Source organism: Thalia democratica, chromosome 2 (assembly GCF_965202585.1).
Source record: "Thalia democratica chromosome 2, ktThaDemo2.hap1.1, whole genome shotgun sequence".
In the NCBI taxonomy this organism is placed as follows: domain Eukaryota; kingdom Metazoa; phylum Chordata; class Thaliacea; order Salpida; family Salpidae; genus Thalia; species Thalia democratica.
In genome coordinates this window covers 23,129,643-23,157,357 of record NC_139166.1, presented here as the reverse complement: position 1 = coordinate 23,157,357, position 27,715 = coordinate 23,129,643, and the positions used below count along the sequence as shown (strand labels likewise).

The 27,715-nt window shown below is 26.2% G+C and overlaps 1 protein-coding gene and 2 pseudogenes across 1 annotated transcript; 1 reads left to right on the top strand and 2 right to left on the bottom strand.

The window, feature by feature from the left end:
- Positions 1 to 7,521: 7,521 nt before the first annotated feature.
- On the bottom strand, positions 7,522 to 9,290 carry LOC145849840 (histone-lysine N-methyltransferase SETMAR-like). Its single transcript, XM_082954917.1, has 2 exons — positions 9,158 to 9,290; positions 7,522 to 8,461 (listed from the first exon to the last, which is right to left on the bottom strand). Exons 1-2 carry the CDS (start codon positions 9,239 to 9,241, stop codon positions 7,706 to 7,708), a joined length of 840 nt encoding a protein of 279 aa, XP_082811043.1. The 5' UTR covers positions 9,242 to 9,290; the 3' UTR covers positions 7,522 to 7,705.
- Positions 9,291 to 9,343: 53 nt separating this feature from the next.
- On the bottom strand, positions 9,344 to 11,187 carry LOC145849841 (protein CREG1 pseudogene; annotated as a pseudogene).
- A 4,675-nt stretch (positions 11,188 to 15,862) lies between these two features.
- On the top strand, positions 15,863 to 20,238 carry LOC145828458 (elongation factor 1-alpha pseudogene; annotated as a pseudogene).
- The last annotated feature ends 7,477 nt before the right edge of the window (positions 20,239 to 27,715 follow it).

Below are 27,715 nucleotides of genomic sequence, written 5' to 3'. Positions count from 1 at the left end.
GTTTATTAAATTTTAGTTTAGTTAAAATAACGAAAGCCTTTAAAAGTTATAAAAAAAAAACATAAAAGCTATAAATCTATAAATGTTTATATCAAAAAATTATTTTTATTTTTTAATAAAGTTTATAAGCTTTCTATTTTATAGACTAGAATTTTTCAGTATGGTTGGAAACATAAAATTAAAACTGTAAGCTATAAGCTAATATACAATAAAAATTGAAAATCTAGATTAGAACTGTTAAAATTATTTCCAAAGTTGCACATAGCATATTGGCTTTATAGCTGGTTTATATTTTTAGCTAAAGATTATTTCTAAGGTTTAAATTTCATACACTGCTGTTACAGAATTTTTCTTACTTTTTACAAAGTTTTTACAAATTAACCTTCTACACACTTTACAGGGGACTCGACAAAATCTGGTACAATTTTGTTGTCTATGCAACTTCTTGCATAAACTTCAGTTTGCGTTTCGTATCCTTCTTTGCATTTTGCAATTCGTTCATCACCATCTTTTATTCGGTTTGGCCAAGCTTGGTGTTCGAAAAAAGGACCAACACACTCTTAAAAAGATTGTTTATACATAAAAGTATGTAGTGCCTTAACATGCTCGAACAAAGAAAGTTTCCAGCAAAGTTTCTAGTTTTAGATGTGTAATATAAATAGTAGTAAATCTGCGTAGCTCAAAAATTTTCCTTAAAAACTTTTACATGTATAAAGCAATTTTTACTCCAACGCGACTACTCTCACAATGACTAAAAGTTTTTTTGTACTTTAAAATTATGCTGAAAACGAAAGGAAGGACACGCGTTGTCTAAACTTACAAACAAAAAAAAACTTTATACAGACTATGAAAAAATCTTAAATTGCTTATTCTACTTTGAATTGCCTAGAAATATTAAATTAGCTAAAAATTACAAAAGATAAACACAATGTACGTGAACACTTTGAGATACCTTTGATGCAATGAAAGGGTGCAGCTATGAAATCTGGTAGCAACCTGTTGTCAATGCATGTTCTATTGACTATTTTTGTGCTTACTTCATACCCAATTTCGCATTTCAAAGTCAGTTCAGAATTGTCATTAATACGATCGGGCCCGTCATAATAAGGTGTTTTTGGGGCTTTACAACCTGTAAAACTTTCAATACTTTTTTATACGCTACAAAATACAAGCAAATTAATGTTAATTTAAAGAGTCTTTAGATATAAACATACTAAATATTAAATAAGCTCTGTTTAGTTTAGATTTTAATGCTTTGTTTATAATTTGTAAAGTATGCAGAGATAGAAATATACTTATTACAACTTAAGAATTATTTAAACACTTTTTTGTATTTAAAAAATTTGAATCAATAGTCAGTATAAAAAAACATAAAAAGTAATACATTTAGAAAAGTTGTATTTATGATGAACGGCTTCGTTTTACTTATCCTTAAGCTCGTTAAAAAAAACCTTTTATGGAAGTTTCTATTATCGATATGTATATTGTTTATTGAACGACAAAAAAGTGCTCAAAACATTTGGTCCAAAGACCTGGTGTACAAAGGAACCTTTCGGTTATCGAGTCGCACACCACATGGATACAGTTTGACGTCATTGTCCAGGACAAAATACTGGATTAAAGTTAGTTTAAAGATTCTTCAGATATAAAAATTGTTCAGTTTCGTCATTAAACACGACGATAGCTTATTTTTCCCAGATTTTTTTTACTTTAAAACAATTACTCAAATCCTTTTTTTTATTTGCTGGTAGAGTATTTCTTTATACTTTTTAAGTCGTATCGGATTAAAGCTTTAACAGTTAATATTTAAAGTAGAAACATTCAAACTATAACTCTTAGAGTTACTTGTATTTGTTAGAAAAATATTAAAACTTCAAAAAATTGTTAGGTATAAAAAATGCTAATACTATTTTTTTTAAATTTGTTTTGAAACTAACCTTTAAAGCAAGAAGCAGGTACTTTTTCGAAGCTAGGAAAGTATCTAGTGTTTCTACAAGTTCTGTTTGCCATATCAGTGAAAAGAATGAAGCCTTTTTCACACGTGAGTACAAGATCTTTTCCATCCTCTGTGCTGATATTTTCACCGCCGTACTTTCCAAAAGCTGGTGCTTCGCAGGCTGATTTCAGTTAAAAGATTTTTACTTTCCACATTTAATTCATAAACATTAAATAACACCTAGCTTAAATAAAAAAGAAAAGTTTTTTTTTTTTTGAATACACTTAAACTTAGCGATATAAAAAATGATATAAGAAAATGTCAAGGTTTTTCTCTGTAAATATTTTGGATGCACAAACGATAGTTATAACAATAATATCTAAAGAATAAATGTATAATCTTTTTTATATAATTTTGTATAAAGTATAATAAGTATAGGATATAAAATGTGTCTTTAGCCTTAAGAACATTTTTTCTAACCAATCTTAAACAAAATCAAAGTAAAAATTTGTTTTGGTTTGAAAAAACTATAAAAACTACTTTGAATTTAAGAAATCTACGAATATAAATGTTTTATGCAAATTTAATGCATTTTACATATAAACAAAAAATCATTTAAATAGTTACGCAAAAGTTAAACGTTTAATTATATTCTTGATAATAACTCAATAGACTGAAAAGAGAAAACAGGATAAAAAAGATTACAGTTGGAGATGAAATACTATATCAAGCTTAGATAATAAAAAAAATACAAAAAAACATTTGTCTACTGTCACTTTTTTAAATTATAGTGACAAAAATTTCAGTATAAATTATCAAAAAATATATATACTCTATATCTACCAAATAATTTAAGTTATGAACTTTTATGAGACACTACTTTAAAAGCTTCAGCCTCTTAATCACTTTTAAGTTTAACGGTCTACACCAACGAAAACCAACATTTCAAATCTGGTTCGCGCCTCAAGAAAATGGTACCAGCTATCATAGTGATTATGATGATCATCAAAAAGACCGCGAAGTCGCTCAGCACGGTCCTTACCTTCTTCTTCTTCCAAACAGGCACGTTTTCGGCTTCTTCGCTTTCCTGGTTCGAGTAAGTGCTGCAAGACGTCGTGATTGTGGATTTTGTCGATGTTTCCGTTTCATCGGTTTCCGAATCGCTGTCGTCTTCCGAGCTATCGGTTGTTTCTGAAATGCTTGTTTCTGACACTGTCGTTTCTGAAACTGGAACGCGGCCCGGTTTTATTTTGTTGCTTCCTGTTGTTGTGTTTTTTTTATTTACATTTTCTGGTTTGTTTACACTTTTCGGCGTGTTTTTTTGGTTTATTGTTTTTGGGTTGTTTACAAGTGTTAAGTTTGATGCAGCATTTCGGTTTAATTCTGGCAGTTTTTTCTCGGCAGTTTCCATTATGCTGCTTTGATCACTTACACTTTCATCTGAACTGTCTGAAAAAGGTATAGAAATGACTTCTATATTTTTCTCATCTAAAGATTTTTCAGACATTGAGCTTTTTAAAGGTTTTAATACTTTGTGGAATCTTTAGTAATCAGACTAGTAAAATCCGTGCAGCTATTGCTTTTGACAGCGAATGGAAAATTAAAAAACTCAAGAAAAAAAAAAATTCTACAGTTTTCTTCTTAATGCCATAGTAACTAAATAAAAGTAATCAAATTGCAGATATCTGTTAAACGTTTGATTTTGATCAACTAAGGATTTAACAAATTGTAATTCCATTTTTCCAAATAAAATGACTCTAATAAGTTCAAGTATTCACAAGTAATGTCATAAGAGACTGATCTACGTAATTTTCACCAAATTAAGAACATAATATAAGTAAATGTAAGTAACAGCCTTTATCAAACCAATTAGAGACAAGTGCAAAATATACTGAATTTAAAACATAAAAACTATTGGAAACTTAATCTTTAACTTTATAATTTTAAATTTTATCAGAGTTGTTGTCAAATTAATTTATTAATAGACTAGTTTACTTAAGAAAAAATGTTTTTGTAAAACTATAGCTTTTTATGTAAATTATCACCGAATAACCTGTCTATTAAGAATTAAGCGAAACACATTAAACATTTTGAGTTTTAATAAACTTACCTCATTCATAAACTGTCATATGTATAATTCAAATGACTACCTGTTATATAGTTTTAAAACTTTAAAGAAAAACAAGCGAAATTAACGCATTAGCTTAAAAAAAAACTTAAATGAACTTAAGGAATAATCAAGTTGCAAAAAAAATTTATTCATATAGTGTCATATGCAAAGTAGCTAAAACAAGTTTGGTGAAAGTATATCTAAGTAATATCTTATTCCAATTTTCTTTTTATTACCAGTTGTAATTGAAAGATAAAGTTGAAAAAAAAAGTAAATTTCAAATTCATTTTATATGAATAAAAACGTAAACTAACTGTCCTATCATAGAAGTGATGAAAAATGGTATTTTTGAAGGGGGGTGCACAAACTTTTCAATATCAAAAACCTATTCATTGATTGTAGCTAGTTTTAAAACATTTTTCATAACTACAATTACATTTTATTGTTTACAAAACAATACTTTTAAAAAAATAAAACAAAAACGAAGCACACTTCATTGATTTTCAAACATCACCTTTTCTGTAAAATTACAACTATATTTTTCAAATTGTTGTTACTTTTTTCATTTTAATTTCTTCAAATTATTAGCTGAAACTTTTAGTTGTGCCAGTTGTGAGTTTAAACAACGCTATGAAAAGACTTCATAAATTTAGTGTCACTAGAACAGCCGTAATGAACACACACAAACTAAGTGTTTTATACATCTTCTTAAATTAGAAAACAAGTTCAGAAAGATGTAAAATAAAAAAATTTTAAATACCATTTGAAAGTTAAAGTTGTATTTTTTTTCCAAAACATTTAAAGAAGAGAGTAACTATAGCGGTGGTAATGCTTACACGCAAATTTTGTGTTTTTGTTATCTTCGTAGTAAGAAAATTTAGGTGTTTTATTTTTTTTCAAAGTATTTTTTTAAATCAAAAGCTGAGTCTTTAAGTTATGATAACTCTAATTTTTAAAAACATCATAAAAAACTTCGTAGGGTTCGTGTCACTAGATCGGTCGTAATGTCTAGACGCAAATTTAACACTTTTAGAGAATATGGAGAGTATCAAAACTATGTTTAGTAGATTTAGTTTGAAAAATATAATCAAGTCTTTTAGAAATTAATTTACCTATATAGCCGATAGATTTTTTGTACACAAGGTCTAAGGATCAGTTCTCTTGAACGTCATTAAAAAAAGGTTCAGGGATTGTTTCTAAACCAATTTTTTATTAAGAAATAGTATTAACTTTAAGATTTAGGGATAAGATTCGAATTGTCCGTTTAAAAGAGACTATCTGTGCATAATCGTTAAACGTCAGTAAAAATATTACGAATCTTGTAGAAGTAATTATTTCGTATAAATCTAACACTTACTCAAATCACAATGTTCAATAATTTGATAAAAAATGTTCAGACCTTGACGCTGAAAGCTTCATCAACTTTTAACTCATTTTATCATCATAAAAAAAGAATTGGTTTTAACGTAATGAACAAAATGTACTGAAAGCTTTACAGAAAAAATACTGAGTTTGGTTCTAAGACTTTAAACGTAACAACTTGTGGTAAAACATAAATTAAATAGGTTAAATGCAGAGCATTTATTTTCTTTGCTGTGAGTAAAATTAAGTTTCAATAATATCTGATAGTAGCTAATGATCAAATGGAGTTCTTAAAAGTAATGTTAAAATAATTTAATTGTAGTTTTATTTTTTAATGCACATTTTTTCTCATGAAAAGAAACAGGATACAATCTTTTTAATTCAATAATATAAATTTTTAAATTAAAAACTTTTGTAAGAATATTAAAACATTAAGCCTAGAGCTTATTATTACCCCTAATTTAACTTATATAATTGAGTGTTTTTTATTCGTTTTATCAAAACATAAGTAAACTTTAAGTATTAAAAATATAAATGAAATGGTACGTTAGGTTATGATTTTTGAATAGTACCTGATTTTTCGAAATCCGAATGATTAAACAACTTTTTTACATAGTTTGATTTTTCAAAGCGTTATTTCAATATTTTTAAATTAGCAAATTGTGCAATAAAATAACGGCAGCTTTTTATCTTTAAACAAAACATAAATAAAAATCTAAATATTTTGAAAGATGTGTATAGAATTCTATGTTTAATTAAGAAAAAATTTCCAAATAAAATAAAAGCAATGTATCAGAGTGCAGATTATGAAAACATAAGATACAATTGAGAGCTGTTAAAACTTTTTTTGTTCATACAACTTGAAATTCTTTTTAATTTACTTAATGTTCATTATGTATTTGATTTGAAACTTAAGTTTCAAAATGTGGTATATTGTTTTTTTCTATTCACTGATGACCATTTCGAAACTTTTTTCTTTTTCTGAAAAGTAAGATTTAAAACCTTAACTGCACTTTGAAAATAACAAACTTTTAACTTTTATTACAATCGAAACACTAGTTTGAAGTTAATATGTAAACTTTTGTTATTTTATAGCAGCAGTTTTTATAAATTTCAAGACAGTCATTACTATTAACATATTACTTTATTGATTTTACTAATGGTGGTTATTACATAGTTTTATTTTTGATAAAATTGTGTAATTATACTTCGTAAAAAACTTGCTGGCTTTTATTTATTTTATAAATTATCAATAATGCTTTTTTTTTTTTTTACTTTAACAAATGCAATACAATTACTTTTCTAGTTTTTAGTGTTCTTATATGTGCATATAGTTTAAAAATGTCTTCAACTTTAAAACCCTGTATCTGAGCACACCTTACACAAAAATAAAAGTTAATAAAATTAAGTTGACAATAACTATTCTATTTTAATAATTTGTTTTTGTGTTTCTGAGTATTATAGTATGTATAATATAGTTAGTACAGAAACATTTTGATATTCTTAAAACAACAATGACTAATAAAACGTATTCGGAATCTAGTAAATAATTTCAAACTAAAAAAACTTAATAGATTTGATTTAAAGAAGTACTTCGATAGAATATTTAAGATTTTTATGTTCCGTCAATTTTCTCAACAAAGCTGTTTAGATTTGAATAAATTTTACATTTTTTAACTTAGTTTGTTTTAATTATGACAATTTTTAGAGAAAACTTAATCATTTGCAAGTTTTTTTCTCTTTTTAAAGCTATTTGTTTTATATAAGAACGCTTTAACGCAACAAGAATATTTTTTTTTAAATACACCAATAAAATGTTAAGACAAAAAAAACACAGTTGAAACAATGCAGTAAATATTAGAATATTGAGATTAGGAACAACAAAATTTTTGTTTAAACATAACTTTTTAGCAATAAGGAATTTTTAAAACATTTTTTCTTGATACTTTAAGCTTTAACACAAACAAAAGTATAGTCTATCAAAAGGTTTTAACTTCATAACTGTAAAATTTGATAATGTGTGCAAAAAATTTTTTATTAACAGTTTCTACTTTTTTTAACCATTTGCCATATAAAAATTAAAGAAAATATTAGTTATAAAATTTTTGTTAGCGTATTAAACTTACAGTTTACTTTTGTTATTTATTACTCCTTTGTAAAAAATAAAGGCAAATTTTATGATAATTTACATTTAAGCTTATATGATTGATAAAAACTAAAATAAAAAAACATAATTACCTATGAAAAAATGCCTACTTTGTTTAACAACCAATATTTACTATTTAATATAAATCATTTTACTTTAATATCTCAGTATTTAGAGGCAAATATTTCCTGCATTTTTCACTTCCACAGCAACACCGCGTCAAAACATTTTTATTTTCGGGTATTTCCCAAGCATCCCCGTCGTTGTAGTCAAAAGTGAGTTCTTCAGACTTGGGTATTTCCCTAACAGCGAACAGGGCCAGCATAGGAGTGACATCATGGTCGCTGCGGACCGGAAACATTTTTAGGTTGGGTTCGCAGCTGTGGTTGATGAAGCGTCCCACGTTGCCAAGGTGACGCGGATCCACGTGGGTGATGACTTCATCGCCAAACAAGTTCTCCCTCACCGAGATGAGATAGTTCATAATGTGACCTTCGTTGACGCGATTTCGCGCCTCCTCATTGGTCAACACCTCTCCTGCATACTCGCAAACAAACTGGCCTTTTTCTATCGCGGCACCCGCATTGACCTTCAGGCCTTTGAGGGGGTCAAAGTTGATGATTAGGGGAATTTTTACGCCGGATTGCACCATTCTGTTAGGGCATTCCCCCGAGCAAGGGCAAAAAGCGTTACACTCGTACATCGGGGGATTTTTTCGGCCCGTTTCCAGGTATGTTGGGTTGAGGAGGAAGCGGTGGTTGCCAGGGACGTAGTGGGGCGGTTGGAACCTGTTGAGGCAGGGACAGGTTTCAGGGTGGCATTTCAGGGCGCGGCATTGGCATCCGGCTTCAAGTTGGATTATGGCGGGGTCCAGATGCTTGTGTTGGGATACATTGCAGGGAGTATACTGGAAATTGAATTTGTTTATTTCTTATTTTAAATTTGCAAATCCTTCAAAAATCTTGTTTAAAATATTTCTTGCTTTACCAGTGTGTCTCAAAATTTAAACTTAGATATTTTACATGTTTCAGTTTAATTATAAAAAATAAATTGACAACATCTTCAGACTCTTTATAAATAAATATTTAATATTATTTAGTAGTATAATGTAATGAAAATTGAATTTATTTTTATATATAATGTTAGAAAATTAGTATCAAAAATTATATTTTGACACCTTAACAAAAACTTCATTAAAACTTTAAACGAAAACAATTTGTTTAAAAATTTTAAGTTTTTAGCTAGGTTAGTTAAACTCATTTATTCTAAAACACAAGCAATCTAATTTCAAAGTTATCAAAATATTTTAAAAAATTCACCTGGGATAATTTTCAAAATTAGGTTCAATAAAATAACTAAACGACTCTAATAATTTCTATACAAAATCTTTTAAAAGTTGGCATAGTGTACAACAAAATGATAATACAAAAAATCCTTAACATAAATTGAAAATTACTAAAAATACTTCCACTTACTAAATACTTGTAACAAAAGTGAAAATATTAAATAAAAAAATATTTATAAATTACACATAGGTTTAAACGATGAAATTCAGTTATATAGCATTTAACAATCTTACTGTTTCACACAAAATAAAACTTACTTCAAAGGATTTCAAGTGTTTCAACAAGTCTTTTTTAATATAAACTGGTTCTTCTACTTCCCCAGTTAAATTAACTAAACTCATTTATTCTAGAAAATGTATAATATTTTTTAAACTAATTTCTTAACAATCTAAAAGTTTTAAAATTTTAATAGCTAGCAAAAGTCTATAAATAAAAACAGCTTAATCATGTGAATTTAAGCATGGTTGGTTTGTTTTTACAGCAAAAAGCGCTGTTTAAAACATAGTTTTTGAATATTCTTAAAATTTTACAATCATTATCAAATGTTTGCATAGTTATCTGTTTGTCTATTACAAAAATGTTGCATTTTTCTTGATAGGCGAAATTAATTTTTAAAACTAAGACACTAATTTTATTTGTAGTCGGTTTTAATAGAACAAACATACTGAGAAAAGACACAAAAAATGTTTTAGTATACAGAAAAACCAAAATAAACTATCTAAAAAACACTTGAAAGATGAATACAAGGCAAGCATAGAAGTCTAATTTAATAAAAGTAAGTACATGTTCAAGTGTTAAATTAACAATGCAATACACAGTAAAAAGATTAATAAAGACTTCATATTTTATTCAGGTTACTACAGGTTTGTTTATCAGTTTGTACACTAACTTTGTAAAGTTTACTTTGTGTATAAACAATAACTATTACAGAAATCTAGAACTAAACTTTACATCATTTTGATGCTATTAACGAAAAAAGGAAGCTGTTTTATTATTACATATCTATTATCCTGTTATTGAACTAATATTTTAATAGCAAACTTGCTAAAAAAATAGGTAGTACTTTTAACTATTATTATACTTTTCGAAATGTTTATATATCAAGTAATCAAGCTACTAATTTTGACAAATATGATATTCTATAAAAAAAAAAACTAGTTTAATTAAAAAGATACTACAAACACCATCTATGAAAGTTAAAATTTGATTTTAAGTAACACTATGGCTATTATCAAATTCGAAAGTTTAAAATCCTGCACTTTAATAATAACATCACGAGCTTTTATACAAATTTGACTTTCTAATGTTTTACGGCTTCTCCTAGCAACATTTGAATCAGAAAACTTTGAGTTTAGCGAAATATATTGCATTGATTTAGTTAAGTACAATATAGATTTTTTTATTATTTTAAAAAATAAAAAAAGTACATTTTACAGAACAGCTAATAGTTTTACAAATCTATAAAAACAAAGTTTAACATAATTACAAAACTACGGTAAAAGATTTTTCTAAACCTTATAAGTTTAACCACAAATTTTAAAGTTTTTGAAAAACAATGATAATGAAAAAATGTAATGTGTTTATTTTTTAAGAATCTCTAATGATACTTGAACAAAATATAGAACTCTTTACATAGCAATCATAAAAATCATCAGCACTTAATTGACATTGATACAGCAAAATAGTCTTTGGGATCAATAATAGAAGCTCCCCCGTAAAAGTCAATCAGCCAAATAAACTCAACTTCAAGCTTTGCCACGTAAAACACGTGAGCAGTGATCCAAGCTTTCATCTCGGGATGCCTTGAAAAAAGAGCATTTTGCGCGAAACTCAGCTCATCCTTGTCAGTGACCCTGACGAACCTGCCGCCCAAAGTTAGCCTGGTGCACAGGGGACTCTCGGGATCGATGTTGTGATCGGAACAGAAGCCGGTTTGAGACTCGCTCATGGTGATTGACACGTTGTTGTTCCTCTTCACATCCTTCATGCTCTGGTCGTAGTCGGTGACATAGAAGTAGGGAACTCCGGTCGAGTTGCTCACAGGGCCATCGACCACTGACATAACGTTGGTGAAGGGCAGGCCACTTCTGCCGTCCATGGTTGAAACGGTTCCCACCACACACCAGTCCACCGTGTGGGCGATGTACCTGGCCATCCTGACCTTGTCCGAGTGAGGCGGTCTCGGTGCAAACCTCAGTTTCTTGTCATGTTTCTGGTACGAATGCCCATGGCAGGAATGAAAAAAAATTGTTAAACTTAATAATGCAATCAATTTTAACATATCAAATAGTCTGAAAAAATTGTTTAAGTAAGTGATGTAAATTCGATTAAAAAAAAAATTATTTATAAAACTACATAAAATTAATTAAAGGTTTAATATGAAACATTATTAAATATTTTTAATAACTGTTGTAGTTTAATTTTTTTAACTTAAATATAAGTAGGTTAAATTGTACAAAAATTAAAAATGTACTTGTATAAAAGAAGCAAAGTTATAACAAAAGTGCTATAAACAAACATGTGCAAAACTAATAAAGATGAAATGTTTGAGTCATTGTTGATAAAACTTGCGGTAGTTGATTTACAAAAACACTTTGAGACTTACAAAAGTAATACATTATTAATTGCATAAATCATATACTAATTAATATTCTTAAATAAGTTTTCACCTAGCACATCTATGAAGCGGTTGCATCTATTTGAGGCAAAAAATCTAGCTTAAGTTACATGAAGCTAGCCTGAGTCAACCTTGGATTATGAGCAAACTGAACAAAATAATTAATCAGAGCAAAAAACTGAAAAAAATACTGCCAATCAAATTTTACTACCTAAAAACGTAATAGTAATAACAAAAAGACTTAATACAAAAATTTTCAAGTATTTGAACTAAGAAAACTGATCTTTTGCCAGTTTTTAACAAAATACTGATTTAGTCTGTACTTAAGACCATATTGTTTTTTAATTCTCAAAGTAGTTTTTCTTTGTTTTATATAAGCTATTGTTCAAGTATGCAAACAGTAACAACTTAACACTTTCAATTAAAAAGGTTTTAAAATTTTAAAATAGAAAACAATTGTAAACTTAACAAAGCAGGTATGCGTTTTCAATCAGCTAATTTTCCATGCAAAACAGCTTATATGCAATGCTGATTTGCTTTAACTTTAAACAATGAACAACCCAGAAATTATAAAAAAACTTTTAGCTACTAAATAGTTATTATATACAACCTAAACTAGCACTAAACTGTCTTTAAATAAATAAAACTACAACAACTTTACTAAATACAGGGTTGCCACTCATTTTTTCAAATTATTTTCCAGGTTTTCCAAATTTCTTACAGGTTTTTAAAAGTACACAATTTTGGGTTTATATTAAGTTTTAGGCTAAATTCTATAGAAGAAACTGTATTAAGTAGCATAAAAACATTGAAAAGATGCTGTGAAGTCACTTTAATTGTGTTTATAATAAAAAAATTTTTGATGATGACAAAAAAATCTTATTTATATGATAGATTTTTTGTGTCAAATCAAAATTTTACTACTGATAATATTAAAATTATTAAAAATTCCAGGTTTTTTCAGGTTTTATGATCAAATTTCCAGATTTTTCCAGGTTGTTTTTGCATAAATTGTCAAATTCCAGGTTTTTCAAGGTTTTTCCAGGTTTCCAGGTAAAGTGGCAACCCTGTAAATAAAATTAAATTAGACATCAAAGTATTAGTAAAGAAAACCTAGCTGATGTAATTCATACATGTTTAAAATAAACTGTGCTTAATATACTTTGAGGTTAACTAGAATTGTAATTTTTAACAAGCTCAGTAGTTTTCTCCTATAAGTTATAATACTTATAATTTTACATTAATACTACTAGTTTTAATAAGAAAAACTTCGTATTTAAACATTCAATAGTTAGTTTAAATTAAACTTTGTATACTGTCCAAAATATTTTTAGAATAATGCAAAGAAGTTTTTAGCTTCATAAAAATAATTTAGAGTGTAAAGAAGTATTTAATTTTTTTTTTTTTTTTTTGCTATAAACTCAAGTAGAGAAAATTTTAAAATAGAACAAAAAAGAAATACATTACTGAGTGCAGGTTTTTTGCAAGCATTTTTAAACAGTGCCATGTATTTCCAAATAGCTTAATGCCCACACACAGTAGAAACTTGTAAAATGTAACAATGACTTGTATCAAACCAATAAAATTGAGCAGTGGGCTCTTAAGCCACCAACGCACTGTTTTCTTTTACTTTTTATTTTTACTAAACTTTACTACTAGACAAAAGCAGTCAAGTAATGATAAAAAGTCTGTAGTTAAAACAAATCATTTAACTAATTAAAAATAATAAAGAGAGTACTGAACTGACGTAAATTATTACACATTTAAGTGACTTATTTATGACGCCTAAACATTTAAAAAGTTTAAATTACTATAAGATTGATGCTTTTGTTTTATTAGGTCCTTTTGTAAACTATATTTCTTCTAGCAATAAATATTAGTTTTACAAAGAAAAACTTAGATACAAGCTTTTTAGACCTTCATTTTGTCAACATATAATATAAGGCTTTGCAAGAATATAAGCAGACATTAGTGTAAATTATCACGCCTCCTAAACAATTAAAAAAAGGAGAAAAGACTGAGAAAATTGGTTAAAAGCTTAAAATTAACATTGTGTTTATTGTTCACAAAAACTTAGGTAATTCGACTACAGCGGGTCACCATATCTACTTTTGTGGTTGATTTGAAAAACGGCAATTGGCAAGCTGAAGAATTAGGAAAGGGCTCGTTCAAATATGCATGAGTCCTTGACAAACTGAAAGCAGTGAGGGAGAGAGGAACAACAATTGATATTTGCCTGTTCAAGTTTGCAACTAGTAAATTTAGTGTTACACTCATCAATGTTTCTGGACACATTGATTATACCAAAAACATGATAACTGGTATGTGGATTTCAAATTATATATTTGAGTATTTGAAATTTTATGCTATTTGTTGTGTTCTAAGGATCTTTTTGAAATTAAATTCTAGGAGAACTCATATTGAGTGTCATGAAGTATATAAAAATTTTCATAACTTTTTTTATAATGATTCCTTGCTTTGACTTAATTTAGAGAATAAAAAACAAAAATGTGCGAATTTTAAACAAGGTTTCCATTTGATTTACAAAAAGTCTAGGAATGTAAGACTATTCAAAGTAAAGCTGAGAATATATACAGTTTGCTTTACAAATATATTTTACCAAGATATATTAAGACGCTTAAATTTTTCTAAAAGTTTTAAAAATATGTAAAATCTAGATAGTTTGTTAGTAATACTGGTTAAATATATAAATTGAATTCAAATTCTGTTTTGCACATTTTATAGTAGGAAAAAATATTTGTAAACCTTAAACTTTTATTTAAAAGTAGTAAAATGTTAAAAATTGTTATGTCATAATATATTATACTAAAAAAAATAAGTTAAAAACTTAAATATAGGTGACATACCAATCTTAAACATGAAATTACTCAAACATTTTTAACTTAAAATTTAGTTGCAAACAATGATGTATGCAAGCGTTTGTCATAACATGTTTCTTATTTACTTGTTCCTATAAATATACAAAATAGTATTTATCTCAAAAGTAAAATAAAAAGATTATATTAGACCTTAAAACTTAAAAAGCATACATCCGAAGCATAGTAGTTTTTAACTAATTTATGTTTAATTTGATTCCAAACTTCAAACACCTAATCTGATTATCAAGTTTATGAAAATAAATAATTACCTTTTAGACCAGTGGCTGGAAGGAACTTTAGTATTTATTAATTACCCTTAGACCAATTTTCAAAAATAAAAATGTTTGCGGGCCGCAGTTCTAACTTCAATTTTTTTGTTTTTATGAAATCTAAAAAAGTGGGAACTCTGATTTTACTTCATGATCTAATACAATGTTAAAAATCCAATCAAATCATTTTTAGTATTAGCTTACCAAAAACATTTAAAACAGTCAGTTTAACAAATAAAAAACTCAACACTAGCATAACTTTATCAAAAAGTCAAACCTTTTAATCTTAAAAAGATTTTCTGATTTCTTTTTCACAGTTTTGAAAATTAGTAGTGGGGCCATTTAAAAACTTCAATAATTAAAATCTTAGCTTGCTCTTAGAAACTTTTAGTTAACTTAGAAATCTCCTACGATTTTTGAAATAAATACCTCAAAATTTCAGGAAGTGTTCCTTGATATATTTAGAAAATTCTGTAGGAAAGAATTTTTTTTTTAATTAAAATTTTTATATAAAAAATAAACAAAAAAAAAAGCATTTTTTGTTTTAATTTTTTTTTTTAATTTTTTTGGATAGAATTTTCTAAATATATCAAGGAACACTTCCTGAAATTTTGAGGTAGTTATTTCAAAAACGTAGGAGAAGATAGATTTTTAGTGAAATATTTTAAAATACTTTTTTTCCAGTTTTTTAGTGAGTTGTGTTCCAAACTTCAGGTTTTTCTTGGTTTTTTTACTTTAACTGTCAAACTCAAGTTTTTTTCAAGATTCCAAGCTTTTATGCATATTGATTAAAACTATCCTCATCTAGCTACAAATCATTAAAATGTGTTTTATAATGTATTTTATCCTGATTGGTATTTAACTCAATATACTTTTTTAAGAAAAACTGCAAAAATTCACATTTTAATTGAACCGGTATTTATTTATGTCATCATTAACACAGCTGAGATTTTTTCTACCACCATTAATAAATAATGAACTTCACCACACAACCATCAACAACAGCATCCGTGACAACCTACAACATATTAGGGCTTATCAGACAGGCATAATTGCATGAAACCACTCTCTAACCAAACAGCTCAACTTAGTTTATGATGGCCGAAATAATTACTGGTTAAAACTGATCAAAACAAGGTAAACTAAAATCTCACAACTAAAAGCTGACAATGTCTTAGTCATAGGGCTGTAAACAATATGGCTGCTTCAATTTTTTGGATTTTACTCAGAAACATAGCTTCAGTGCATATGTGCTTGGTTAGATCTCAACAGTAGTTTCTTGAAACTATGGCTGCCTGATAAGTACAAAACCAATATAGGTTGTTTTGGATGCTGTTGTTGATGGTTGTATAGTCAAGTTCATTATTTATTACATTTTAATTTAAAAATAAAAACAAAGATTACATGGTAGACTTAAAAATATATAAGCACTTTATATGTCAAACTTAAAAACTACTAGTTGAGAAATATTAATAACTGTTATCTCACTTCACCCTTGGAATTTTTAAATAATTATAAATTATTATACTATGTAAATATTAAAAATAATAGTGGATAACACAGATTTATAAAAGTTTATTAAAATATATTTTTTCTTTAAACCAATTATATTGAAATTAAATACTAATTTTATACTTTTGAGCATGTTTTAACCTCTAAAAAACAGTATTTAACTAATATTTTAAGAGATAAAGTGGTTTTTACTAAGTAAAATTAGTACTTTTCACATCTTAGATACTTAAACTTTTATTCTTTAATTCCTTCACATAAAATAAAATTACTTTAATAGACTATTCATAATTTTTTATTCTATAATTTAAAATATTTAACACTAAAATATAAATAACATTTATAAACAGGGTTGCCACAGATCAAGCTAAGAAAAATTTCCTGACTCTTTAAATCAAATACTTAACTTTAACTTATTCTAAAATACATAATCTAACACTTGAAACTATCTAAGCTTTCAATCTAATTTTAATACAGGTTAGAACAACAGTTTTTTTTGCTGAATTCAATCATCAAACTTCCATTACATCACTTAAACCATCTATGTATGATTGATGTATTTGCAATAAACAGCTCTATCCGAAAAATACTTGTATTATTACCTTATAAACACAGCTTGTCTGAAAAAAGACACCATTTTTTGGCATTTCCTAACATGAAGTATCTAAATAAACAAGACAACATATAAGGAACTTTTACAATTAAAATTTTAAATTAATAACAAACTTTGACAACTAAAAACTTTAAACAATAACAAACTTCTACAATTAAAACATTAAAAGAATAAAGAACTTAATCAGACACTGTTTTTTTTTATTATATGTACTAAAATTTATTTTGTCCATTTCTTTATTTGCACTTCAACCTTTTCATCTAATGAAGATATGGTTTCCTTCATCTGGTCTGCATTCCGCTTCATTTTCTTGGCAGTCAAAATCATTTGCCTCATTTTATTTAAATCGCTCTCATTTGCTGCCCCTACACTTATCAAAGAGAATATTTTCTCTAAATCTAGCCACAACTTGTGGGCTTCATTTATTTTTTTTATGTACTTATTTATTTTTACCTCCAATTTTGCTGTCTTAATTATTTATTTAAACAAAAAACACTTGAATTCTAAAATTATGCTAGATAAACTTTTGTGTATATATCACAGTTTCACTATGGAAGTGTGCTTTCTACAGATCATCAATACTATAAAGCTTACAAAATCTGCTTGTTCAAGTAGGGTAGTTGTTCAATATATTAATAAAAAAAATTTGCAGTTTTATAAAGGATATTTTATTAATTTATACCAAATAAAGACATTGGAAATTAAACAGTTTTGTAAAATTCTAGGAAAATTTTGCAATTTTAGTCCGACTATAAAAAATTTTTAACCAATTTTTACCATTTGAAGGCTTTAGAAAATAAGGAATTTTGAATTTATTCTGACAAAATCTAAATTTTTTTTTTGTCAAATTCCCTGACTTTTCCTGCCTTTTTTTCAAAAGCCCCTTTTTTTCCTGACTTCTGTCATTTTTTTTAGTTTTTCCTGACTTTTCCTGACTTTTCTTGACCTTGTGGCAACCTTGTATAAAGCAAAAATTTATATCTATTGTTTTATCGTAAAAATTTTCAACCAACAAACATAAAAATATAGGTAAACCAAGGGATTTTCTTTAACTTTTAAATTTTATATAGGGAAATAAATGGATTTTTCAGAAAATTGCAAAAATCTAGGTAAATCTGGAAAGTGGGAACATTGTATTAAACTTTTTAAAAGAAGTAGTTAAATAATTGTGGATTAACATACTTTAAAAAAGTAATAAAATGACATGAAATAAACATGCTATATCAGAGTTCAGCAAATTGGGCACTAGCCGCATTTAAAATTTCGTTATAACTAATTTTATATAATTTTGTTTAAAAAAGATATTTAAAAAAATTAGTGTTATCTTTAAAAGATAATCTACTGCCATTTAAGTAAAATATATTTTAAAAGCTCTTTGTTTTTGTTGCTTTTTGGACCTGCTGACCCCTGTGCTTTATGATTGAATTTAATTATACAACTGGCAGGATTGCCACTTTTTAAAGAAAAACAGCTGGCTTAAGTGACTAATAACTAGACTGAGTAACATCAAGCTAGGCTAAGTTTGCTTTAGTTTAAAATAAAATTAAGTAGTGATAGCTTAAAGGACCCAAAACTGGAAAAATAGTACTGACAGTCAAGCTTAAATACCTTAAAACATCAAAACAATAACAAAAGAACTGAGTGAATTAAAATTTATAGAAATAAAAATTGTATTCAAAAAAGCTAGACTGATATTTAGGAAAGTTATCCAAACTGGCTTGAGTTTTTTTAATATCAAAACAGGTCTGAGTTTTTCAAAAATCTCAACCTAGCTTGATTTAACTTTAGTATGTGGCAAATCAGAATTGTTCTACACCAACTTAACATTTGGCAATTTTAAGACTAAATTTATATATCAATATAGGTTCACTTTGCTTTATTTAATTTTCACTGAGTTGTTTCTAAATATTTGTGTTACTTGGAAAATACAGTAAGTAATATGTAATACTTTTAAACATTCATCAAAAATTATTTTTTGAAAGGCAAGCAAAAAATGCTGCACACTGAAGAACTATTTATAATTTTTTTAATACAACGTTTAGTATAATTCTTAAGGTATATTGTTAAACAAACTAAACAAAAGTCAGGTTTAAGCTTTAAAATTAAAGCACAGTAAACTAAATAAAAATAGCTTTAATTTTAAAACAAAAAAGAGCTTTACACATTATACAGAGTGTTTGCAATGTGTTATATATTTATAGTTGAAGGCAAAATACTTTTATATAAGTCATTAATTGTATTTATTTGTCATTGGTTCCAAATATAGTTTAATGGTTATACTTAAAACTTAAACTTCAAGTAAAACAGTTCAAACTTCAGTTTAAACAGGTTACTTAAAATTTAATTTAAGTATAATCTACAGTTATTTTCAATGTAGACAATAATTTAAAATCTACTAATATTTTAGATTCAAAAAATTAAAAGGAATGTTTCTAAACTTCTTAAAAATCTTGGCTACAGTAAAAAAACTGTACTTTGTGTACCAATACCAGGATGGCACGGAAATAATTTGGTAGAGGAATCATTTAATATACCTCGGTATAACAGATGGAAAGTTAAAATAATAGTCCAGACTTCAATTAGTGAGAAGAAAAAAAAATATGAAAAAAAGCTTGTTAATGCTTTAAATTCAGTTGCAGTACCAAATCACGGTAATTTTGAAGTAAGTCATTAGATATGTTGTATTAAAACACTATTTATAAATTTAGTATACGTTCAAAATCTTAATTAAATGATTTTAAGATGGAGTTTATGAATGTTTTTCATTGAAAATATATACAAAAGCACACTGAACTTTAAATTTTTAACCAACAGGATAGACCAATGTGTTTACCTGTTAGGGATGTGTACAGCATAAGCGGGAAGGAAAAGTTCCAGTAGGTAGGGTGGAAACTAGACTACTCAAGCCTGACATGGTTGTAAAGTTTGCTCCTGCATTGGTAAAAAAATCATATGATGAACTTATAGTGGTCAAATCAGTTGAAATACATCATGATGATCTGTCAAAAGCATCACCAGATCAAATTGTAGGATTCTGTGTAAAATATGTTTCCTTTAAAGACATTAAACGTGGCATAGTTGCTGGTGATAGGGAAAACAATCCCCGAAATAAAGCAAAGTCTTTTGTAGTTGAAGTAATCATTTTGAACCATCCAACAGAGATTTGTTCTGGTTACACTCAGTGTTGTATTGCCATACTGCTGTTGTGTCTTGTAAATTTGCTGAAATACTGGAAAAAAATGACAAGAGATCAGGTAAAGTTCTTGGAGAAAATTCAAAAATGTTGAAGCCTGGTTTTACAGCTTTAATTAAGCTTGTACCTAAGGAGCCAATGTGTGTAGAGACTTTTTTTAAATACCCCTGGTTGGGGTGTTTCATTGTCAGAGATTTAAGACAAATTGAGGCAGTAGAAATCATTAAGTTAGTGGGAAAAGTTGATAACAAAAATTAATTATAACAAAAATTGTTACAATGCCAGGTTACAAATAAGAAACTTGTTCATTATATGATACTGATACTTTTACCACAAAAGTATATATATTGTACATATTTATACTTTTTTCATCAATAAAACATGTTCAATTACTTTAATATTTTTTTTTTGTAACACAACTTTTAAAAATTTTGACTAAGTTGTAAGAGAATAAGTTTTGGATTGTATTGTTAAACTCTAAATAAATTATATAAATTAGTAACTAGAGAACTTTAAAATTAATTTAAACTATTACACCTACACTGAGGTTTGAAAAATTGGGTTCAAAAGCCTTTTTACAGGTTTTGTATTTATTAGTTTTATAATTCAAAAGATTAGTCAGTTCTTAAAACAATTATAAATATTCATTTGTTGTATAATATTTATTGTAAGTACTATAAAGTACTATATATTGTATATAAGTCTTGTCCTGGACATAACATTAATTCCTGGTGTATGACTCGATAACCAAAAGGTTTTTTTGTAAACCAGGTCGTTGAACCAAATTTTTGAGCTTTTTTTTTGTTCAATAAACAGATAACTACTTAATTTTTATAAGGGCATTGATTTGAAAGAGACTAAGTTAGGCAACACACCTATTATACTACTATGTGTATTAGGGTAACTATAAAAACCTTTGATTTTTCAGACTTTATTTTTTTATTTGTCAAATATTACAAAACACCCTGAGCAAAATTTTAGATAATTTGTAAAAACTTTAATGCAAGCAGTTTTACATTTTCTGAAAACCACCCTATTGCAAACTGTTTGTAATCCTAACTTTCATTTACTGTAAAACCCCATTTTTAAGATATACTTTAATTAAAGCTTGAGCAAATTATGAATATCTAAAAATATATTTCTTATTTAAAATATTTCAAACAATTAAATTATTATTTTTTTGTTAATTAAAAACAGCAAAATTAAGCAACGTTATAAACTAAAAAGTAAATTGTTATATAAATCTTAACTATTTGCTTTAAAGTAAAAATTTGCAACAGTTGTAAAAACATTAAGTAATAGTAAAATTTATTTTATATAAATTGTGCCATTAAAACAAATAAATATAAATAAAATCGATTGTTTATAAATAAATCGATAAATGTTTCATAGCATATAAGGTGTTTCTAGATCCAAAAAAACTCTATGCTGTAATCATCTGTTGTTATAGCCAATTTTTTCTTTCTTTTTTGCCGACCCTTTTAAGGTACTATAAATTTGGATTCCTATTGAGTTTTAGAGTTTTAAGTTTGAAAACTAAATTTATAAAATTTTGCAGTGTCTAACATAAATGGATAATCTTTAACTGAATTTACTTTGTGGGTAAATCGTGATTTAGTTATTTGTAACGTCTTTTAAAGGAAAAAAAAAACCAAAGATTTTTTCAAATACAATTTAATTAAAGCATGAGTAAAACAAAAAAACAATTCTTTAACTTTAACCTGTCTTAAACTCGTTTTGAAAACTAAAAAAAGCCTCTGTACGTGCAAAACTACAAATTTACTTTAAAAGGCATTAATAACAATGACACTTCTTCAGATAAATCTTACCATCCGAACCACATATTGGTCTCAGTTTTCTCAGTGATCCCCCCACAGCCGCGTTTCGTTTCGTCGATTTGACCGTAAACTTTTTTAGCGTCAGCTGCAGATCATTGTCGCTCCTGAATCCTGACTAACTAATATATTATTTATTTTTATACTAAGTTTTAATTATTCACTTTTATGTCTATTTTTTTATATTTGAGTAAAATGGGTTAGAGATAAAGGTTCATATGTTCTTAATATACCGCTGTATAATCACTTTACCTCATTTGCATAACGTTATGAAAGAAAAATTTCCAAAACCTTACAACTGCAGCTGACCCCTTTTAAGAAACCAATTTTTTATAATAGTCTCGTTCTTAAAAGAGTACAAAAAATTAACTTATTTATTACGACTTTTAGATAAATAAATAAATTAGTATAACAAACTTTAAGCATAAAATAATATTTATAAAATATTTTATAAAACACAACACGAACATGCATTAAAATTGTTTCGTAATTAAAACAAACCTAATAGTGCTAATAATAGTAATAATAATATTAATATTAATATACTACTAAACAATGCTAATTTAAAAAACATTTTTAAGTTCAAAACTTTTATATTTTTGAACATACTACATAACAACAATTTTAATTAGTATCACAAATAGTATAAGTGTAATTAATTATATGTATTTTGTATAATGATCAACTGTGCGTTATTAAATCATAAAAATAACTAAGTACAACAATTAACTTTAGTGTGGTATATGTCAACAGGAAAACCAAACTTTTTACCATTAACAATGCATTCTGCATTAAAGTTGATTGTCATTTTTGTGTTCATTTGAGCAATTGTTAATATCAAAGTTTTAAAGAAAAAATATGAATAAAAATTTCATACAGGAGTTATTAAGTAGTAAAAATAATTTTAATTTTTAGTTGTTTAAACAACTGTTAGAGAAAGAAATGTATGAAATAACAATTCTATAACATTCATAAAACGGAAATACAACACAACAGCAAAATTTTAAATTTTCTAAGAAGTTTGAATAAAGTTTTACAACAGAAAGTTTTAGGATTTTATAACTTTAGAAGAATTTTTTAATTACTTCTTAAGTTGAAAGCCAAATAACTTCACAAACAAGAACAATATGTGTAACACTGTGCGCAGAAAATCGTTTGCAGATTTAGGTAAAGTTAAACACTTAATAAAACATTAAATCATAAATAAGCACTGGTTTCAATTGGATAAAATTACACAACGAGATTTTTGAGTTCTATATAATGTTGGTTTTAATTACTAAAACATTTTAATTTTATAACTAAGTAATTTAAATTGAAAACCAACCATTTCATTGAAATAACTACATTTACAGTGAACACTAAACCTGAAGGGCATTTAAATGTAAGTTGGCACTGAGTCTGCTACATACTTTAGGTCAGGATTTCTTTAAACTTACATAAAGTTATTTACAAGTAAAATGGTTAGTTTGCTATACCAGTAGAAATATCTAAGAAATGTTAATTTTATGGATATTACTTTCCTTACGAGTTTTAATATTGTGTTATAAATTTTGCTTTGTTAAACTTTAGTTTACACACTAAACAATGAATTTTATCGTATGTAAATGTCTTAAAACAACTGTTTTAAACTTAAATAATGTATTTATACTTAAATTCAAAGTTGAATACAAAATAGTCTACTTAAGTTTTTAGGTTTTATTACAAGACATATTCGCATTAAATTACTTAAACTAAAACGTAATCCACATTTTTAAATATTTTTTTTTGTTGTTTGTTGGATAATTACTTAAAACAATAGAAACTAAAAAATTCTTACGAAAATTAAAGTTATGAGTAAATAGTTTCAATTAAATAATAAAACAAAGACAAGTTTTATAATGATGTTTTGCTTTGTAAAAATGATAAAAAAAGTATTTTCTGATAAAATCTTTTAACTCGATATTGCTTAAAATGATTACAATTTTTGAATAGAAGTTTAATTTATCATTAACTTAATTAATGAATCTTTAACGTTTTTTGTAAACTTTTAAAATATTATTTATTAAAACTATGTTAGATTAAGAAAAAACTATTTTAATTTATTTAAAATTCAAGCTACTAAGCATAAATGTATTTATAAAAAACACGTAATGTTTAAACTTTGCTTTTGAAACCACCTTATAACTTTGTTATTTGAAAAAGTTCTAATCACAACTAAAACACCAACATAGTTGTTAGTTGTTACTATAGATATATCACTAAACTAAATAGTAGCTGTGTTTGAAAACGACTAGCTTGAATTAAAAAAGTAAATATCATCAAATATCACAAAGAAACAAATTTGTATTGAAATTCAAATATCTCTAAAAAACTTTTTTTTTAATTTGAAGTCATTAATTTTGACAGATAAAAATTAGATTACATTAAATTTGATGATAAAGCATAAAAAAGCGCAGCTTGAAGAAACATACAGAACTTTAGTCTTCGTTTAATATTTTATTCGGTATAAAAACTAAAAGAATGATCCTTTAAGGCATAGAAATAAATGAAAACTACCATTTAAAATTTGTGTATGTAGTTTAACATTTAAAAATTTTAAAGCTACTTCCTTGATACCAGCAGCCTAACCATACCACCTCAATATTACACATTATACAAACTTTTATTTGTTGCAGTTGTAATTTTGGAACTTAAAATAAACAATTTATATTAAAGTTTGTTTGTTTTAGTGAGCAAATCGATGACCGAGAAGTCTTTAAGTGAAACCAGGTCCTTCAACAAAAGTTTCTTGAGAATCGTTTTGTTTGTTCAAAAAACTATAAGCCTTAGGATCGTTGTTCTTTTGAAGGTTGTTTTCAATTTGTTAAAACAGTAAATAAAAAAACATTTATAGTGTTAATATTTTTTGATTTTTATACTTGAATATATGTAAAATAAAGTGAGCAAAAGTTTTTAATTAAAAGTATCTAGATGAAAATTAATCTAAAACTTGTGTTTTGTTAAGATCAAGTCAGTAAAGTAGTAGCTATACTTTATCAAAGTCTTAAAATCTAAGTTTTTAGTACAATAACTAATTATATTTTTAAGTTGTTTTAAAAACAAATAGTTTAACCTTTCTTTTTCATTTTCAATATTTTTTTACAAAATAGTAGTGTGGTTTGAAACTAAATAAAAGTGTGAAATAAAAAAAAATATATTCATATATTCTTTTTCAAAATAAACTTGCAGTTTAAAAGTGTAAAAGATAGCTTTCATTTTTATTAGTTTTACTGTCAGGGGAGATTTTTTGAAAGAAGTCAAGATAACTCAGGATGTAGTTTTTATAACTGTGTTTTTTTATCTAAAACACTGTTGTAAACGCTTACTTTCTGATTTATCACAATATTCAAGAAAAATATATTTGTTTAGGAAGAAACTAAAGAGGAAAAAGTTATACGATATAACTAGTATTGAAAGTTTTAGTTAGGTAATTCTGTAAGTTTCTTATTTAATATCAACAGAGCTAACATGATTACTCTACTGACTCATTTCAAAAACAACTTTAAAAGAATCTTAAAACTTTAATTTAAAGGTGAGTACTAATTTTTTCTATGAAAGTAGTGATATATTTTAATTTATTATTGTGGAACCACCCTTGTGCCCTTTAAGGTGGTCTAAATTTTTTTATGAAAAATAAATATACTCATGAAAGCTAAAATAACTTCTTAAAATATAATTTCACACAACAAAAGTTTTTTAGATAAAGTATTCTTATTTATTTTATATAATATTATTTTTTATAAATCATGCAATGTTAGTTCTGGAGTCTAACTTTTGCGATTATGATATTTTCAAGTCTAGCCGCTCGGCCATTGAACTTTGACGGTAAAATCAGATTTTGTATTTATAATTTTCATATGCTTAAGATTTTTTTTCACAAATTACTACACTACAACTATATTTTTAAGTATAAGTATAAGAAATATAATTCAAGAAGTATATGATAAAACAATAAACTAAATATAAATTTCGATAATATTACAATTAAAACCATAACACAAAATTCACAATAAATTGCAACACTTCAACAGTAAAGATAGTGTTTTTGTGTTTGTTTTTACTAAAAAGTATGTTCTTTATATTTTTTTCTTTTATAACTGCCTAGCATATCATTTTAAAGTGCTTATTGTGGTAAAATCATGGTAACAGAATACAAAAGTAATAAAAAACATGTTTAATATACTACAAATGATTAAAGATATACTTTTGACAAACCCAAAAAACTAAATTATAAAACAATTAATTTAACCAACAGTAATTGTTTCCAAACTTATTAGTCTAAGTAAAAGTGGTAGGTCCTATGTTTTGAGTTATTATGCCGAAATACAAGCTAAATATTTTGATTTAGAACTGAAAAGTGTTTTAAAGCTATGTCCCTTGCAACCTTTATGTCTGTTTTATATGAATCCTACAAGCATTTTTTATTATTAAGTACACAATTTGATATAATTTTCAAAGTTTTGTTTAGTTTAGAATAAGTTTAAAGACGTTTTAGTTGTGTTTTTTTGCTTAAAAAGTTCATTTATTGAAAGTTTATACACTAAACCTGCTCAAATTACATTTTACAACTATTTTTATCATTTGATTATTATTTATTGAACGAAAAAAATAGTGTTCAAAAAGTATGGTTCAAGAACCTAGTGTATAAAAAAGCTTTCGGTTATCGAGTCATACACCACATGTGCAATTTAATGTCTTGTCTAGGAACCTGACCATAAAAGAGTTTACAAGTGTTTTTGTGTTTCTTATTGCTGAAAAGTATAATTATTTAATTTTTTTATTATAACTATTTGTTTTATTTTTTACTAAAACGGTATCTTTTAAATTTAGATATTTTAAAGTGTCTTCGTGTATGTAAGCTAAAAAGTACATTTTTATTTATACAAACCATGTCTCAACCAATTATTGATGACATATGTTCACAAAAGGTTCTACTAGGGACGTTTAAACGGCTTTTCGTGTTTATTTTAATTGAAAACACTATATTGAAAATTCTAAATACCACTTTTTAAGTACTAAAATTGTTTTATTCTTACGTTTCACACTACTTTTTGTTTTAACTGAAAAAGTTTATTCATTCTATTTTTTTTACTATTTTGTTTGTCTTCAAATATTTTCTATATTTCATTTATTATTATCTTTGTATAAGATTGTAATTGCTATTTTAATTATTTTAAATTTAAAATATAAAAAAGTATCACTCTGAGTATATAATTAAAAAAGTATATATACATAACCATTTATGCTTATATTAAAAATATATCATATACTGTATTATCTGTAACATTATGTTACGTTAAATGTGCATAAAAATTATAAACAATTTATGTTTTTATAATTTTAATAGTTTGTAAAAAATTTTTCAAACAATAATTGTTTTATCAAATAAGGTATATATCTTTTTATTTATTTTTTTTTAAAGTGTTTACTTAAACAAGGTTAATCTTTAAAAGTTTATTTTATATATATGTAGTTTATTGACTAATAACGAAAAATTGCTCAAAATTTTTTTGGTTCGAGTACCTGGATCTGCAAAAAAACCTCTCGGTGATCGAGATGCAATCTATATAAAATAAAAAGTATCTATACAAAATAATATTTTTTTAGATATTTTGACCTAACAAAACAATATAACAAATTTATATAAATAGTAAAAAAAAAGATTAAGTATATTGTAAAGAGACAGTAAAAAAACTTAAAAGTATGCCAGTTTGAAACTGATAATTACATCTAATTTTAGTGACCCAACTCGCATTAGTTATCATTGCTGTTTAACTACTCACGATAAGGCACTTTAATATTTTATAAAAGTTAGTTTATTGAAAACGTTGAACGTTTTTCTTTAAAAAAGCTTTTTTTCGTGCTCGGTAGAGCGAAAGATC

Bases quoted from the DNA above. Each gene is read 5' to 3' on its own strand.
- LOC145849840 (XM_082954917.1), bottom strand. From the start codon at position 9,241: ATGAGTTTAGTTAATTTAACTGGGGAAGTAGAAGAACCAGTTTATATT. The intron at 8,462-9,157 runs GTAAGTTTTATT...TTCAATTTCCAG, and splicing joins AACACTTGAAATCCTTTGAA to TATACTCCCTGCAATGTATC.